Here is an 18855-nt window from a genome sequence, read left to right as displayed (position 1 = left end):
TATGTAGTCAAATCTGTCACATCTTTTCTTATACTGCTTCTGGGTTCCCTGTCACACTTAGAAACACATCTCTTCCAAAAACTACAAAAAAATTTTTTACTTTTTCTTCCATGTTTATATCTTTTTTTTTTTCTTTTTTTGAGACGGAGTTTTGCTTTTGTTGCCCAGGCTGGAGTGCAATGGCACGATCTCGGCTCACGGCAACCTCCGCCTCTCGGGTTCAAGCGATTCTCCTGCCTCAGCCTCCAGAGTAGCTGGGATTACAGGCGCCCGCCACCACGCCCCGCTAATTTTGTATTTTTAGTAGAGACGGAGGGTTCTCCATGTTGGTCAGGCTGGTCTCGAACTCCCGAGCTCAGGTGATCCGCCCGCCTTGGCTTCCCAAAGTGCTGGGATTACAGGCGTGAGCCACTGCGCCCAGCCGATTCTTACATCTTTAATCCAACCATATATTATTTTTGTGAAGGATAGAGGTAAGGCTCCCCTCAAGTTAATTTTTCTCCAATCTGGCTTGCAGGAAAGGGGTTTCTGGGGAGATTTTACTGAGCAACGTAGGGAAACGGCTGCCTGGCGACCTACCCCTTTTTGACACCCACACGTGCTCGGCACCTTACATACACTGCGTGATTTTATCCTAAAGCGAGTTTTAAAATCCCAGTGTGTAGACAGAGAAACTGGGCGTCACATAACGCAAGTGACCTGCAGAGTCGGCGTCGGAGGAGACCGGGACGATCCCACAGACAAGCGCCGAGCTCAAGGAACCCGGCACCGCGCCCGCTTTCCAACCTCTCGCGACAGTTGTACGTCATCCGAGAGCGCCGTGGAAGTCGGGCAGCCGGCGTCGCGCCAATCTTCGCTCGTAGGTGCTGTCTCACCGGTGAGACCTGGAAGCCGGCGAGTCTCGCGCCTTGTCGGACCTGCAGCCCCTGGCCCCTCGCCACTATGGAGTACCTAATCGGTATCCAAGGCCCCGACTATGTCCTTGTCGCCTCCGACCGGGTGGCCGCCAGCAATATTGTCCAGATGAAGGACGGTGAGAGGAAGCAGGGGAGGCCCGGCCAGGCCTGGGGTGTCGGGGCGGCCAGAGGGAGTTTGTCGGGGGTTGAATGTGTACCAGGGAGGATCGAAGAGGTGGAAGCCGGCCTGCCCTGCCCTTACTTAATTAATTACTTACTTAATTTTTTTCGAGATGGAGTTTCGCTCTTACTGCCCAGGCTCTAGTGCAATGGCGCTATCTCGGCTCACCACAACCTCAGTCTCCCGGGTTCAAGCGATTCTCGTGCCGCAGCCTCCCGAGTAGCTGGTATTATAGGCATGCGCCACCACACCCGGCTAATTTTTGTATTATTAGTAGAGATGGGGGGTTTCTCTATATTGGTCAGGCTGCTCTCGAACTCCCGACCTCAGGTGATCCGCCGTCTCGGCCTCCCAAAGTGCTGGGATAACAGGCGTGAGCCGCTGTGCTCGGCCTTTTTTTTTTTTTTTTTTTTTTTTAAATAACGGAAGCAACAGGCAGACAAGTCTGGGGCCTTGGCATTTGCTCCTCCCGGGCTCCTAGGTCAGTGCTCTGCTCTGGCCTTCGCTAAATGCTTCTTGCTTGGTGAGAGTTGCCTGAAGGGAATCTGTTTATAAATGTTTAAGCGCCTGCCCAGAACCTGGCTCTCTAGATCCCCGAATCTCTTATGAAAGTTTCCTGTTGTCGCTAGTAATGAGGTTAGTTTGTTGGCGACATAAGGTGGGATCCTGGGGACAGTCAGACTGTGATACCAGAAGCTTGTCATTTTCTTTCCGCTGCCCGTATCTCCCGGTGGCTCCCGATTCTTCTTTTTCAGCTTTCCAGGGCAATGGCTGCCAGGTTTTCCTTATATTTAAGTAGTTAGTTAATGGAGTTAGGAGATTGGAGCCCTGTCATTTATTTGCCTTATGACTTTGATTAAGTTATTTCGCAGTGCCCAGATTTCCTCATCTTTAAGATTAGCAATACCAAACTCACAGACTTGTCGGGAGGATTGAGTAAATGAGTTATGCACAAATCCTTCGCACTAGACAGGTACTTAATACTAAGCATACACAGGTGCCCAAACATTTGTCAAATGAACGTTAAGTCATCTGAACCAAAGCTTAATACTTTTTCAACAGTAGCACGTCTTTGATCAATTAAGGAAAACAAACTTAGATTCTGCAGGAAAAACAACCAAAATCTTCTTAAAATTATGTATTGAGTAATTTACTGTAGAGAGACGGTATAGTATAGTAGTTAGGGGCAAAATATCTGGACTCACTGCATAGGTTGAACCCACGTTCTGCCTCATGTGACCTGAAGCAAGTTTCTCCAACTCCGTGCCCTAAAGCTAGCATCTATAAGGTGGTGATGTAATAGCACCTATCTTAAAAGGTTAATGAATTGATGTAAATCGCTTAACATAGCACCTGATACTTTATGAAATTCTATGATTAGTTTGTAGAAGTTTTGTTTGTAAGCTAGTCCTCCCAAAGGAGTGAATTCGTTTTGAGAGTAAATTTGTCCATTATTTTGAATACTGAGGTCTTTGACAAGCAAGTGATTTTAGCATTAAGTCGTGTCTAGGTAGAACAATAATCATTACCTTTACAGGTCTTTTGTTTCATCCCAAAAATGTATGTGAAATCACATTGAAAAGAAGAATGTGCTTTAAGCCTACTTATGTACACAGTACTTTTAGTCATTATAGGGGATGCAGTATATTACTTATAACCCATGGAAGAGTCCAAGAAATTAAGAAAACAAGGAAATAAATACTGCAAGATGATTTTATGTGATAAAAGAAGTATTACTAGTTAGTATTAGGTTGGTTTTTAAATTAATGAGTTCAAGAGCAAATCCTAAGTAATAAAAGAATGATCACTATGGTATGGGAGAAAGACGAATTTGAGTTAGTTCTTGAAAAATAGTTGGAAATCATTGCACTCCACACATTCTGATTTTCCCTATGGTCTTTCCTGGTATAAAAACATTTATAATATAAATTTTAGTATTGTATGATGACTTATTTATTTATTTTTGAGATGGAAGCTCGCTCTGTCACCCAGGCTGGAGTGCAATGGCGTGATCTTGGCTCACTGTGACCTTGGCCTCCTGGATTCAAGCTATTCTCCTGCCTCAGCTTCCCAAGCAGCTGGGACTACAGGCACCCGCCACCACACCCGGCTAATTTTTTTTGTCTTTTTTAGTAGAGACAGGGTTTCTTTTTTTTTTTTTTTTTTTTTTTTTGAGACGGAGTCTTGCTGTGCTCCCAGGCTGGAGTGCAGTGGCGTGATCTCGGCTCACTGCAAGCTCCGCCTCCTGGGTTCACGCCATTCTCCCGCCTCAGCCTCCCAAGTAGCTGAGACTACAGGCGCCCGCCACCACGCCCGGCTAGTTTTTTTGTATTTTTAGTAGAGACGGGGTTTCACCATGTTAGCCAGGATAGTCTCGATCTCCTGACCTCGTGATCCACCCGCCTCGGCCTCCCAAAGTGCTGGGATTACAGGCTTGAGCCACCGCGCCCGGCTAGAGACAGGGTTTCACCGGGTTAGCCAGGCTGGTCTCAAACTCCTGACCTCAGGTGATCCACCTGCCTTGACTTCCCAAAGTGCTGAGATTACAGGCATGAGCCACTGTGCCCGGCCGTATGATGACTTTTTTCTAATCATTCATTTAATGATGGAGCTTGTTTAGAGTAGGCAAGAATGCTGCAAAATAATAACCTTCTGGGACTCCTTTCTCCAAGTTTAAATGATAATACAACTTCTAATCAATTGTCCAGTATATCACTTTGTATAAACATTTTGATACTATAGAGTAGACATTTGCTGAGGACTGCCACCTTATTAAGCGGTAACAACTTGTGGTATGCTTATGTGCTGCATTTCATGTCTCTTCTCTTGGCCTATGTAGAATTGCTTTTAAGTTACTTGGAGTACTCCAGCCCACACAGAATTCTCTCTTTTCTGAATTCCTATAGCATGTATGATCTGAGCTACATTATCTAACACTGAGTATCATTATATTGGACATGTATAGAATTCATTAATTTTTCTCACTTGTGAGTTAGACAGGGGTAAGTGATGTTATTAACATTTCACACATCTGGAAACTGGGGCTTAGAGAGGACGAGTAATTTGCTGAAGTTCAGAGTGCCAAGTCCACGTCATAACCAAGGTCTCTTGGATTCTAGTCCAGTTGGTTTTCCACAGTATGACGTGCTAATGTTGTTCATTTTGTTGTCCATTTGTTTCATGTATATGGATCTTGCAAGTTCCTTGTCAAGAATCAGAAATTCCCCAGAGCTACACAGGCAGTTTCCTGTACAACTCAGGGGTCTCTTAGTATCTGTCTCTTGTGTTTTTATTAAATATGTTGCCTTCTGCGACTCATTGGTCATAGTGTTTAAAAAACATTTTTGGCCTTGTATTAAGCTAATTTTAAAATGGAACAGGTTACTGCCTAGATTTTTAGCCTTTCTTCTAAGTGTGACATAAGTTCTTTGTGAACAAGCTCCCCCCTCAAATAAAAATAGCTTTTTTCTTATTATAATAATATTGCCAACTTATTGAATAATGTTTTCTTATAAAAGTGAGGCATGTTAAGTATAGAAGTTTTAGGAAATACCAATAAGCAAAAAGAAGGTAACAAAAACTGCCCATACTCTTACCACTGGCAAGCACTTAGCATATACCCTTCTGCTCCTTTTTTTTTGCATAGATAATATAAGCGAACGTTTTTCTCTTACTAATAAGTATGCAAATTAACAGTCTTTAATGTAACCTGTACAACAAATAAAAGTGTGTTTGTTCAGGAGTTTTGAGGCAATTTGGTACTATCCACAGGTGCATTTTGTGTGTTTTTTCCCTCCAAGTCTAAGAAGCTGTATTACTGGTATCTACAACTCTGAAACACTTGTAAAGTATTTGACAGTAGCATTTTGTTATTTAAATCCTATTAAAGGATTTTGACATTTCAGAAGCTTTCAAACAGGAAACATGTCTCCCAGGGAAGATTATTCAGCACTATTTGAAAAATGAAAAGTGAAAGTGAGAGTGAGATAGGAAGATTTAGGCCTTTTCTGAAGCTGCAGACTGAATGTGGAGTTTTCTACCTTAGGCAATAACTGTAACCTGAATATTTATCTATCTAATCTGAATGAGTCTGGTTCAGCTAGATAAGATTAGAGTATTAGGATTTTTGTGAGGTATTTTAAGTAGCTTACTGTCAAAATATTCACTAGAATTTTTGCTTTGGCAATCGTTTTAATTTTCTCTTTTTCTTTGGAAATGGAATTTGTTTACTTTTTAAAGTGATTAATATTCTCAGTTGATTTTCTATTCTTTCTTGAGATGGTTCCTTAATTTTAATTGTAGCATCAGTCCCTTTCATATATACTTTTGTGTGTGTATAAATATAATAACTAACATTTGTAGTTGTGGAAACATTTTAGGGCTTTGTTATCATGAGCCTAAAGATAATCGCCATTGGCTGGATTCCTTCAGTTTTTTTCTGTTCTGTTCCTTGCATTTCAAATGCTTTTAAATGCTTTAACTTGTATTTTTAATTGGTAGCTTTCATGTATATTCTTCAACTGAAATTGACACTACACAATATGCTGATGGCTTAACATGAAGAATGAAAGAGATAAATTGATACCATTACCTATTAAAATCTTCTAAAAGCAATGATTAGTGAAATTATTCAATATACAGTCGTCCCTTGGTATCTGTAGGGATTGTTTCCAGAACCCCTGCAGATACCCAAATCTATAGAAGCTTAAAGTTCCTTATATACATGGTATAGTATTTGCACATTACCTATGCAGATACTCCTGTGTACTTCAAATCATCTCTAGATTATTTATAATACTTAATATGACATAAATGCTATGTAAATAGTTGTTATACTGTATTGTTTAAGGAATAATGACCAGAAAAAAAGTCAGTACATGTTCAGGATAGATGCAAGCATCTATTTTTTTTTTTTTCTGAATACTTTTGATCCATAAGTGGTTGAATTGTGGATTCAGAATCCACGGATATGGAAGGCCAACTGTAGTAATTAATAAACCTGTTTATGGTTGCATAAATAATGACTGTCAATTTCTGTTAAGGCAGTTTCTAACACAGTTTTTTTTTTTGAGCAGATCATGACAAGATGTTTAAGATGAGTGAAAAGATATTACTGCTGTGTGTGGGAGAGGCTGGAGACACTGTACAGTTTGCAGAATATATTCAGAAAAACGTGCAACTTTATAAGATGCGAAATGGTGGGTAAGACTTACGAGTTTTGGTTGGCATATTACTAGTTTACTAGGGCTGCCATTACAAAAGTCACAGGCTGGGTGGCTTAAACAACAGAAATGTGTTTCTCACAGTTGTGGACGTTAGAAGTCAAAGATTAAGGTGTTGGCAGGGTTGATTTCTGAGGCCTGTCTCCTTGGCTTGCAGGTGGCCATCTTCTCCCTGTGTCTTCACATGATTTTTCCCTCTGTACTGTGTCCAGATTTCCTCTTCTAAGAATACCAGTCATATTGGATTAGGAACTCATTTTAATTTAATAACCTCTTAAGGATCCCTTCTCCAAATACAGTTATATTCTAAAGTACTAGGGATTAAGACTTCAACATATGAATTTCTGGAGGACAAAATTCAGCCTATCACAATTGGTTTGTCTTTAAATTTGAACTGAAAAATAATATTCTTTAAGACTTATGTGGTCATATTTTCATTTCTGTGTTTAAGAAGTTGTCCAGACCCTAAAGATTCTAATCCGTCATAAAAGATTTTCTACAAAAATCCTAGAGCAGAGAACTATTGTAACACTGATAGTTGGCAGTTATAACACCATCGGGCTGACGTGATGACTCACACCTGCAATCCCAGCAACTGGGGAGGCCAAGGTGGGAGGATCACTTGAGACCAGGAGTTTAAGACTAGCCTGAGCAATGTAGTGACACCTCATCTCTACAAAAAAAAAAAAAAAAATTTTTTTTTTTTTCTGAGATGGAGTTTTGCTCTCATTGTCCAGGCTGGAGTGCGATGGCGCGATCTCAGCTCACTGCAACCTCCGCCTTCCAGGTTCAAGTAATCCTCCTGCCTCAGCCTCCCAAGTAGCTGGGATTACAGGCAGGCGCCACCACGCCTGGCTAATTTTGTATTTTTAGTAGAGACAGGGTTTCTCCATGTTGGTCAGGCTGGTCTCAAACTCCCAACCTCAGGTGATCCACCCACCTCGGCCTCCCCAAGTTCTGGGATTACAGGTGTGAGCCACCACGCCCAGCCTGCCACAAAAAAATTTTTAAAAATTAGCTGAGTGTGGTAGCATGCACCTGTAGTCCTAGCTACTCAGGAGGCTGAGGCAGGAAGATCGTTTGAGCCCACGAGGTCGAGGCTGCAGTGAGCTATGATTTTGCCACTGTACTCTGGGAGGCAGGAAGACTCTGTCTCTCAAAAAATTTTTTCAAACCAACCAAAAAAAAAAAATCTAACACCCTCTTGGAGGTAGGGATGGTAGTATCAGACTTTTTAAGTGTTAGATATTTCAGAGGATGTGGTTTGAGTTTAAAAGTATCTGAATCCGGCCAGGCACAGTGGCTAACAGCTGTAATCCCAGCACTTTGAGAGGCTGATACGAGAGGATCACTTGAGGTCAGGAGTTTGAGACCAGCCTAGGCAACAAAGCAAGACTCTGGCTCTATAAAAAATAAAAAAACTAGCTGGGTGCAGTGGTGCACACCCATAGTCTCAGCTACTCAGGAAGCCGAAGTGGGAGGATCGCTTGAGCCCAGGAGTTCAAGGTCTCAGTGAGCCATGATAGTGCCACTGCACTCCAGCCTGTGCGACAGAGTGAGACCCTGCCCTGTCTCAAAACAAGCGAACAAAACAATCTGCATCTCAGCATTAAAAAACCTAAGTAAACCTTGGCTTTACTATTTTTTATGTGATAAGTCATTTATTTTCTCTGGGCCTTTATTTTCCTTATCTCTAAAATGAATTATGATACTAATGAATAGTACATATGTAAATGTTCTGTAAACTTAAAGTATTGTGTAACTAACTGTAAGTATTTACTGTGTCTTCAAAGGGTTCTACCTTACTCTCTGGTAGGTTTCCTTCTAGAGAGATAATTAGGACTTTTGTGAAGTATTTTGTGAGCTCTCTCTGGGGCTAATGAACTGTTATCCACTGGGAAAGCCTCCCTAGCAAACAATCCTAGCCACTAGGCCTCTGATCCAGGAACGTTTGTAGTGGTGGTCTGGCAGAGAAAACCTTGTCCAACTTACTTCACAGTTCAATAACAATGTTATACACTGCACTGGTATAATATGGAGCTTTGAAGGAACTTAATTTGAATATACTTGCATGTGTAAAATGACCAAAGATCTATTCACATGGTTTTTTGGGCAGTGGATTTATCATTTGTATTCAATTCCATAAATATTTTTGAGGGCCTCTTCTATGGTAAACAGTCTGCTTAATACTTCAGAGAATTCAAAGATGAATAAGGCTTAGTCCCGACATTCAGGAACATAAAGCACATGGTACTTACGTTTACTCAGGTTTCGAATATTTCAAGAATTCTGCTTTTTTTTCCAGTGGTTCCACTTTTTGCCCGCATAACAAATGAGGCATGTCAGTAATGCTTCTGAAGTCCATTAGGTACTGTATTACTTCACTGGCTGTCCTGAGAGAGGAAGAGGAGTGAACAAGAGGAGCAAGAGTTGTTTGTTACTTGGGTTTTAGGGTCTAAAGTCAGTGCACAGAACAAAAACTGTATTTGGTTAAAATTGCCAAGTACAGTTTTGTGTATGTAACTATATTGAGATTCTTATATAAGTTAAAGAACTGAGCTAAAATAAGGGAAAGAAAGAGAAAATCTATATGCAGATAATCAGGCTTGACTTTTCTGCCTTTAGGATAATGGTCAGATCGTTAGAGATATTTAAGGGGTTAGGTAAAGAATTGAATAGTATTCCCACTTGTCCAGGTTCCTTCTTTGTTTTTTTGTTTTGTTTTGTTTTGTTTTGTTTTTTTTTTTTTGAGACGGAGTCTCGCTCTGTCGCCCAGGCTAGAGTGCAGTGGCCGGATCTCAGCTCACTGCAAGCTCCGCCTCCCGGGTTCACGCCATTCTCCTGCCTCAGCCTCCCGAGTAGCTGGGACTACAGGCGCCCGCCACCTCGCCCGGCTAGTTTTTTGTATTTTTTTAGTAGAGACGGGGTTTCACCGTGTTAGCCAGGATGGTCTCGATCTCCCGACCTCGTGATCCGCCCGTCTCGGCCTCCCAAAGTGCTGGGATTACAGGCTTGAGCCACCGCGCCCGGCCTATTTTGTTTTGTTTTTTATCTTTTTTGAGTCAGGGTCTCGTTCTATTGCTCAGATTGGAGTGCAGTGGCGCAGTCTCAGCCCACTGCAATTTCCAACTCCTGGGCTCAAGTGATTCTCGTGCCTCAGCCTCCTGAGTAGCTGGGATTACAGGCATGCACCACCATGCCTGGCTAATTTTTTGTATTTTAAGTAGAGACGGAGTTTCGCTATGGTGGCCAGGCCGGTCTTAAACTCCTGTCCTCAAGTGATCCACCCACCTGGGCCTCCCAAAGTGCTCTGGGATTACAGGTGTGAGCCACTGTGCCTGGCCTCTTTTTTTAATTTTTTTTATTATTATTTTTGTTGTTGTTGTTTTTGTTGAGACAGGGTCTCACTCCTGTCGCCTAGGCTGGAGTGCAGTGGCACAATTATGGCTCATTGCAGCCTCGACTTCCCAGGCTCAGGTGATCCTTCTACCTCAGCCTCCCAACTACCTGGGAAAACAGGTATGTACCACCACCCCTGGCTAATTTTTCTATTTTTAGTAGAGACGAGGTTTCACCATGTTGCCCAGAATGGCCTTAAACTCCTGGGCTCAAGTGATCTGCCTGCCTCAGCTTCCCCAAGTGCTGTGATTACAGGCATAAGCCACTGTGCCTGGCCAAGGGTTGCTTTCATTATGATTTAATACGCACTAATAGACCTGTGAGGATAAAGTACAATAATACATGTGAAAACACTCAGCATGGACCCTGAAACATAGTTGCTGCTCAATAAATATTTGTTAGGATTTTAATCTGAATCTCTCCTAATTTGACAGTGGTATTTAAAATGTCGTAAGCAATTACTTAACCACACTGCTGTGTGTCTTTCCGTACTGACATTTTCTGTGTGGGCCCACTGAGTTATGGATCATTCTTGTGCCTTTTGGCACTGGTCCCATTCTACAGGGGGATTAAGCTCCAAAGTGAATGCATTATTACATGCACATCTGATGCTATTCCTCTGGATTGTACCTTTGTTGGTATGACAACTTTTATTTTTGAAGTTTTAACACTTGAGATACTCTGTTTTTAAAAATATTGCAGAATGATGGAAATGTTCTTTTCCTGTGGCTTGTACTTTTGAAAGTCATATTATACTTCTTAATAAAGTTACATTAAAATTCCTTTTTAATAAACTATGACTCAGAGGTAGTCCTAACTTCTAGCCTGTCTTCCCAATATCCTTTTTGTTCCTATTTTCATTTTTTTTAGGGACAGGGTCTTGCTCTGTCACCCATGCTGGAGTGCAGTGGCACAATTATAAGTCACTGTAGCATTGAACTCCTGGGCTCAATTGATCCTCCCCACTCAGCCTCCTGAGTAGCTGAGACTACAGGCAGATACCACCATGCCTAAAAATTAAAACAATATTTTTTTGAGATGGGGTCTCACTGTGTTGCCCAGGCTAGTCTCAAACTCCTGGGCTCAAGCAATCCTCCTGCCTTGGCTTTCCAAAGCTCTAGGATTACAGGCATGAGCCACTGTGCCTGGCCCCCAGTATCCTTTTTAAAATAAACTTTTAAAAAATTGGCATCTAAGACATCTTTCTTTTTTTTCACTTCCTGTGTATTTGTGTCCCTTCTACAGTGGAAAACACAGTATGTTGATGAATGAATAGTTTAAGAAAGACTGCTACGAGTTTCATTCCACTATAGAACTGGTTCTGTTTGTGGCCAAGAATTGCTGTCAGTACTAACCAGCTATTTCATAGCTGTTGTAGGAGGAAAGGGACTAGAGTAGGATTGTACCCCTCAGTCTATATGCTTTGTTTACTCTGAGTGTACAAAAGATGGTGGGCTTTAGGAAAAAGGGTAGTGAATAATTTGGGACACTGTTATTCCTTCTGCTTTATTTTAAGTATGACTCTTTATCTCTTCTACCAGGATATGAATTGTCTCCCACAGCAGCAGCTAACTTCACACGTCGAAACCTGGCTGACTGTCTTCGGAGTCGGGTAAGTAATATATCAGACATTGCTAGATAAGAGCAGAAAAATCCTTTGTGCTTCTTTTACATTCTCGTTATATATGAATAGTATTTTTGCTCTTTCTTGGCCTTCCAGAACCCTTCCTGTTGCTACTTGTTCATTCTTCAGTTCAACGTCTTTGTACACAGTTGTTATTAATAGTTACAGCCCAAAGGGCAAATATTCATTCCCAGAGAATTGGTTGGGACACACCAATATGAAGGCCAGTGATAACCTAACCTTTTTTTTTTTTTTTTCCCCTAAAACTGTTTTTTAGAGCAGTGTTAGGTTCACAGCAAAATTGAGAAGAAGTATAAAGATTTTCCACATTCCTCCTCACCCACATGTATAGCATTCCCCATTATCAGCATCTTCCACCAGGGTGGTACACTGTCACAAAGGATGAGCCTACATTGACGGTAATCACCCAGGTCCATAGTTTACATTAGGGTTTACTCTTGCTGTTGTGCATATTATGGGTTTGGACAAATGTGTAATGACATGTATCTACCATTACAGGATACAGAGTATTTTCACTGCCCTAAAAATCCTTTGTACTCTACTTATTCATCCTTCCCCATCCCTGCAACTCCTGACAACCACTCATCTTTTTACTTTCTCCATGGTTTTGCCTTTCCCATCATGTGATATAGTTGGAATCATGGATTATGCAGCCTTTTCAGATTGGCTTCTTTTATTTGGTAATACACATTTAAGGTTCCCCTATGTCTTTTCATGGCTTGATAGCTCATTTCTTTTTAACACTGAAAAATACTCCATTGTCTAGATGTACTACAGGTTATTTATCCATTCACCTGCTGAAGGACATCTTGGTTGCTTCCAAGTTTGGCAATATGAATAAAGCTACTGTACACATCCATGTGCAGGTTTTTGTTTGAACATAAGTTTTTTTGCATAAATACCAAGGAGTGTGATTGCTGGATCATATAATAAGAGTACGTTTAGTTTTTTCAAAGTATTTTTGTAGCAAACCATATTACTTAATAGCTGTGGCTGAAAGTCTCTGTGTTAGTGAAAGCAGAACTTTGAAAATAATAATTCAGATGTTTTTTATTTTTATTTTTTTTGAGACGGAGTTTCACTCTTGTTGCCCAGGCTGGAGTGCAATGGTGCGATCTTGGCTCACCACAACCTCTGCCTCCTGGGTTCAAGTGATTCTCCTGCCTCCATTTCCTGAGTAGCTGGGATTACAGGCATGCGCCACCACGCCCAGCTAATTTTGTATTTTTAGTAGAGATGGGGTTTCTCCATGTTGGTCAGGCTGGTCTCGAACTCCTAATCTCAGGTGATCTGCCCGCCTTGGCCTCCCAAAGTGCTGGGATTATAGGTGTGAGCCACCATGCCTGGCCAATAATGTGGATTTTTATCTTGAGATTATTTATCTGTGTTTCTCTTTTTTTCTTTTCTTTCTTTCTTTCTTTTTTTTTTTTTTTTGAGACAGGATCTCACTCCAGTTGCCCAGGCTAGAGTGTAGTGGTGTGATCTCAGCTTACTGCAGCCTCAACTTCCCAGGCTCAGGTGATTCTCCCACCTCAGCCTCCCAAGTAGCTGGGACTACAGGTGTGCACCACCACACCTGGCTAATGTTTTGTGTTTTTAATGGATGCAGGATTTCACCATGTTGCCTAGGCTGGTCTTGAACTCCTGTACTCAAGCAGTCTGCTGGCCTTGGCCTTTTATAGTGCGGGGATTATAGGAATGAGCTGCTGTATCTGGCATACTTACCTGTTTTTCTGACTTTTTCCCAAAGCATACAGCATTGTTCCTCCTTGCTTATTCTGGCCTTGTTGCCATTCTAGAGCTGTCTCAATTTCATCAACAGCATGTTAAAAGATGCAACACTAAGTTAAGGATTGAATGCATTAAAGATTGTGTCGGATGTGCTAGGAAAGTTCATATGGTTGCTAAAGGTGTGCGTTATTCCCTTCCCACAGGGACTAAATAAATAGAGCCTTAATATGTGACCTCACCCCCTGTGCCTGTTTACTCATCTATGAAATGGAGATAACTTCCTAACCCCACAGGACTGCCAGGAAAATGAATGCTTGTAAATAATAATATTTAACATTCATATGACTTTTGCCCAAAGCATTTTGCTTAATAATTTAATCTACTCACTATTCCACTGAGAAAGATAGTAGTTAATTCTCTATCACTGAGATGAAGTGAAAGGCATAAAGTGGCAAAGGGACTAGCTCCAGGTCACACAGCAGGTCAGACAAAGCTAAAATAATGGCGCCATAATTATTTGACTATTCTGCCTTTAGTTCTTCAGTAGTATTTCTAGAACACTGGTGCTATTCATGTTTTTATTATGGTTTGAGTTTTCATCTGTACTTGCTTAAAATAACAAGTTACTTTTTTAAAAGTTACTTACTACAGATCTATAAAGCAGTTTATTTTCTAGTGCCTAATAATCTTGGACTGATAATTTCTCAATAAATAGTACCTCTCAGTGCTAGCTTTGACCAAGAGCTTGTACGATCTGAGGGATCGTGAAGTTTGAAGAGAAACTAGAGACATGTAGGATTGAGAGGAGGCAAATTTACATACATTGTTTTGACCTGGATGAAAGATCAGTAGTCTTTTCTTAGAAAAATAATAATAATAATAATATTTATTTATTTATTTTTCTCTTCCAAGAAAATCATTGTCACCAAGTGGTCTTTTCTTCACTCCTCCTTAAGAAAAGAAAATGGGTCAGATATTAGCTTTTCTGTCACCCAGAAGTTCCTGTGGTGTTCAGCATTCTATGGTTTGCCATGTACAGTGTTCCTCTGACTTATCAGGCAGAACCGGAATAAGAATTCCAGCTTTGGGCACAATAAATACTGTGTCATAAATATTGCAGACATTAAGTGAATTAAGCTCCTTTTTGGAATTGAGATAAGAATAGCGATGTTCTTCATGCAAATGCAGTGAATCCGGTTTAATCTTCTCCTAGCAGAAATGTCTGATGTCTTAACAAATATCCCTTGTAGACAGTGACATGGGGCTCTGGTAAATATTGACTACTTCTGCCTGAGCTTCTCCATTAGGTCCAATCTCTGCTCCCCCATCTCCTTATCAAAGTAGATTCTTAGTTCTAAAATATGGATTTATATTTTAGTCATTTTATTCTGGGAAGAGAGATGATAATTTGTCAGTGTTCCTAATAAGTGCAAAGTCACCAAATTTGGTATATTTACATGGTCACACCAGTTGGCAGATGTGACTCATTTTGGGTCAGCCAGTTACCATGTATAACTTTTGTGTCTGTAGCTCAAATTGTTTGATTTCTAATTTGCTCTGTGTATGTGTGGTTGTTTGGTTGGGTGGACTTTTACTACCACCGAGTATATAATGAATCTTGCATAACCTGGTTCATTAAAATGTAGGCAATTTAGCATTATGGTTAAGAGCATAGGCTCTGGAATTGGACTACCTGGGTTTGAATATTTGCTTACTGATTTACTAGCTGGATGCCTTTGGACAAATTCTAAGCTTAATTTCCCTGCTTACCAACTTCAAAAAGTTATTATGAAGATTAAATGAGATAATAATGCAAAGCTCTTACTTAGCACATATATAATTGATTAATCACTTTTGTTTTGAGACAGGATCTCACTCTGTCGTCTAGGCTGGAGTGCAGTGGTATGATCACAGCTCACTGCAGCCCCTTGACCTTGCAGGCCCAGATGATCCTCCCACCTCAGCCTCCCTGGCAGCTGGGACTATAGGTGCATGCCACTATGCCTGGCTAATTTTTTGTAGAGATGGGGTTTCTCCATGTTGCCAGGCTGGTCCCGAACTCCTGGGCTCAAGCAGTCCTCCCACTTCGGCTTCCCAAAGTGCTGGTATTGCAGATATGAGCCACCATGCCCAGCCACTTTTGTTTGTATGCTGTGATTGCTGTTTGGTGAATAAGTTAGTTTTTCATGAGGTATAATTTGTTGTGCTTTTTTTTTTTTTTTTTTCCTGGAGTTGGGTTCTCGCTCTGTCACCTAAGAGGTGGCACAATCACAGCTCACTGTAGCCTCAACCTTCTGGGCTCAAACACTATTCCCACTTCAGCCTCCCAAGTAGCTGGAACTACAGGCACAAAGCCACCATGCTGGTATTGATAGGGAAAATAGAAGTAAAATAACATTGTACATATATTATGTGCTAGGATTTTTCTAGATCTACACAGTCGAGTATAGTAACCAACTAGCCATATGGGGCTATTTAAATTTAAGTTAATTAAAAGTAAATAAAATTTAAAATTCAGTTTCTGGAGGAAAATCTCCTGGTGGACCTTACCTGAATGCTAAATCAACTTTTATTTCTTAAAAAAAAAATTCTGTTCCTCAGTCACAGCCACATTTCAGGTACCCAGTAGCCACAGCTACTGTATTGAACATCACAGATATGGAACATATCCATCATCACAGAACATATCCATCATCACTTGGACAGTGCTATTCTAAATACTTACATATGTATCTGTTATTAAGTGTCCTTATTATGACACCATAAGATGTGTGTTATCCCCATTTTACTTACGAGGATGTTAAGTATTTCTCTTATATATGTTTCCAAAGCATATATATAGTATGTTAAAGGGTAAGTTAAGATTCCATCTTCAAATATCAAACTATTTCATGCTATCTTCTTTATTAATTAGTGGACTAATGTACCAATATGTTTGTGCATTTAGGGGAACATGAAATGTTCAGTTTTGTTAAAATGTCAAAATTGCGCATAGTATTTTATAGATAACTTATGAATATTTGTCCATTGTACGTTTTCAATAAGTGTTTGCTGAATAAGTGTCATGCAGCTAGGTCTACATATTCTGCTGAGAATGTTAATTATGCATTTATACACTGGAAGGAAATTCTTAATGAATGGAGTACCAGAAGAAGTATTCTTAATAAATGGATGTTAATTCGTGTAGGAATTAAAGGCATGAAATCATCAGAAGATGAAAAAAGACAGATGGGGGAAAAATTCAGAAGCCTTCATTTTAGTTGTTTATTTAAATGCATATGTACATTTAAGATGGTTTCTTCTTGTTGGTTAGACCCCGAAGAGCAGAAAAAGGGCTTATACTATGCTCAAGGCTCGCTTGCTTAGGCCAGGCACAGTGGCTCATGCCTGTAATCCCAGCACTTTGGGAGGTCGAGATGGACAGATCACTTGAACCCAGGAGTTCAAGACCAGCCTGGCCAACATGGTGAAACCCCTGTCTACTAAAAATACAAATAATTAGCCAGACATGGTGGCACACACCTGTAATCCCAGTTACTCAGGAGGCTGAGGCAGGAGAATGGCTTGAACCCAGAAGGTGGAGGTTGCAGTGAGCTGAGATCATGCCACTGCACTCCAGCCTGGATGACAGAGCAATACTCTGTCTCAAAAAAAAAAAAGAAGGCTTGCTTTGCTCAAATTCTCCTTACAGTTTGACTAATGTCAGAGGATGAGGAGTTATGGAGCTATTTCTTACTTAAAATGAATTATGTGTGGCATATTTGGTGTAGCTCATCTGAATGCCCTAAAATTATCTCCATTTAACAGATAGAGAGACAGGTATAAACCAGGCAAATCTGGTGTCCTTGGGAACGTGAAATTTTGTGGCAAGGCTTAGAGTAGGATGCTGGCCTCCATGATGTGTAATCTTCGGGTTTCACTGCCACACTGGCCAAAGAGTTTTCATATAACTTTTTCTGAAGTGTTTCATAAGCCTTTGGTAATTTATCTTTTTATCTATTTACTTGTAAATGCTTAGCAAGTAAACAGTAGAAATAATGAGTTGAAAAGATACCCAGCCTGGTGTTGTGGTTTTCAAACTTTATTCTTTGAAGCTGCTTCAGGATACTCACCAAAGAAGACCAGTGTGCAACGCTTTTTTTTTTTTTTTTTTTTTTTTGAGATGGAGTCTGACTCTGTTGCCCAGGCTGGAGTGCAGTGGCATGATCTCAGCACACTGCAACCTCCATCTCCCGAATTTAAGTAATTCTTCTGCCTCATCCTCCCAAAGAGCTGGGACTACAGGCGTGCACCATCATGCCTGGCTAATTTGTGTATTTTTAGTAGAGACAGGGTTTCAACATATTGGCCAGGTTGGTCTTGAACTCCTGACCTTGTGATCCACCTGCCTCGGTCTCCCAAACCGCTGGGATTACAGGCATGAGCCACCGTGTCTGGTTTTTTTTTTTTTTTTTTTTTTTTTTTTTTTTTTCTGAGACAGAGTCTTGCTCTCTCACCCAGTCTGGAATGCAGTGGTGCAATCTCTGCCCACTGCAACTTCCACCTCCTGAGTTCGAGCAATTCTCCTTCGTCAGCCTCCTGAGTAGCTGGGATTACAAGCACGCATCACCATGCCTGGCTAATTTTTGTATTTTTAGTAGAGATGGGATTTCACCATGTTGACCAGGCTGGTCTCAAACTCCTGACCTCAAGTGATCTGCCCACCTCAGCCTCCCAAAGTGCTGGGATTACAGGCGTGAGCCACTGTACCTGGCCAGGAGTATATGAAGCAGAGCTAAAGTGCTCTGCTTCATATAGCTCAACTCAACTTTTATCTATTTGATAGATAGGAATTCTAGGTAAAGTTTTATTTGAAAAGGTGCTACTACTGTTCCCTTACCACCAAAGAGCCCTGCAACAGGAGGTTTAATACTAACTCTGCTGTGAGTTAATTGAAAACCTTGGGAGAAAGCAAGCATTTGATTGGATGGTTTTTGGCTTTCTTCTAGCCCCCAAATAGCATGATTTAAAAATCTCATGTCAAGGCCATAACCAGACTTGAATTATTATTATTATTATTATTATTATTATTATTATTATTATTTAGTCAAAGGGAAAGAATATGTAGGAAAGGATTTCAGGTCTTAGTCATTTCCAGCTGTGACCGAAGCTTATCCCCACACTCTGGCCTTAATTCAAGGGTGTTTGATCTGATTAGTACTAGGCATGTATAGCGTGCTCCTGTCCTAGAAGAATCCTGTTGCTTTGAGCCTTCTATTCTGACCATGAGAATTATTCTTCTCATTCCTTAGGTGGCTGGCACAAAGACATCATCTGTTTATTGGTATCAGTGAGGTCATGTGAACAGATGGCCCAGGTGAAACCCTGACTTTGCAAGTCTTGTCCCCTGTACACTACCAACCGTTTGTTACATGTGATTGAAATATCACTAACAAGGGTAGTTTCACATGCTTTTTGGCACATGCGGTTAGCAGGATGTGACATGACGCAGCACTGCCTTCTCCCTCCATGTGCCGTCTCCCTTGAGGCCTCATCTTCTCTACTTGCCCCGGTCTCACCCATGCCGAGGCTTGCCTTCAGCTCACCTGCTCCAGATGGGCGGCACAGTGGGAGGACACTGGCAAAGGCAAATGTGTTTATTTTCCGGAGACAAAATGTTGTGCTGCTGCAGATGGCAGTGCCTTGGAGCAAGTGGCAGCCTTTGACACCGCTGCCACACAGCCTGGGCATCCTGACAGACAGAGCCAGCTTACTTTTGGTGATGGGGAAATTCAAAAATAC

At 41.1% G+C, this 18855-nt stretch overlaps 1 protein-coding gene across 5 annotated transcripts in view; it reads left to right on the top strand.

The window, feature by feature from the left end:
* Positions 1 to 320: 320 nt before the first annotated feature.
* Positions 321 to 18855, top strand: part of PSMB2 (proteasome subunit beta 2) — a 42632-nt gene continuing 24097 nt past the window's right edge. Inside the window, exons 1-3 of one of the 5 annotated variants that reach the window (XM_025383921.1) lie at positions 321 to 1033; positions 6153 to 6275; positions 11240 to 11310. In XM_025383921.1, coding sequence (XP_025239706.1) covers positions 943 to 1033; positions 6153 to 6275; positions 11240 to 11310 — 285 coding nt within the window. In that variant the 5' untranslated portion in view covers positions 321 to 942. Of the gene's footprint in view, positions 1034 to 6152; positions 6276 to 10662; positions 11149 to 11239; positions 11311 to 18855 lie in introns of those variants that run through there. The other 4 variants (XM_025383930.1, XM_025383936.1, XM_025383940.1 and 1 more) reach the window with 4 other exon arrangements.

This window comes from Theropithecus gelada, chromosome 1, assembly GCF_003255815.1.
Source record: "Theropithecus gelada isolate Dixy chromosome 1, Tgel_1.0, whole genome shotgun sequence".
In the NCBI taxonomy this organism is placed as follows: Eukaryota; Metazoa; Chordata; class Mammalia; order Primates; family Cercopithecidae; genus Theropithecus; species Theropithecus gelada.
This window is presented reverse-complemented; position numbering and strand designations above follow the sequence as displayed.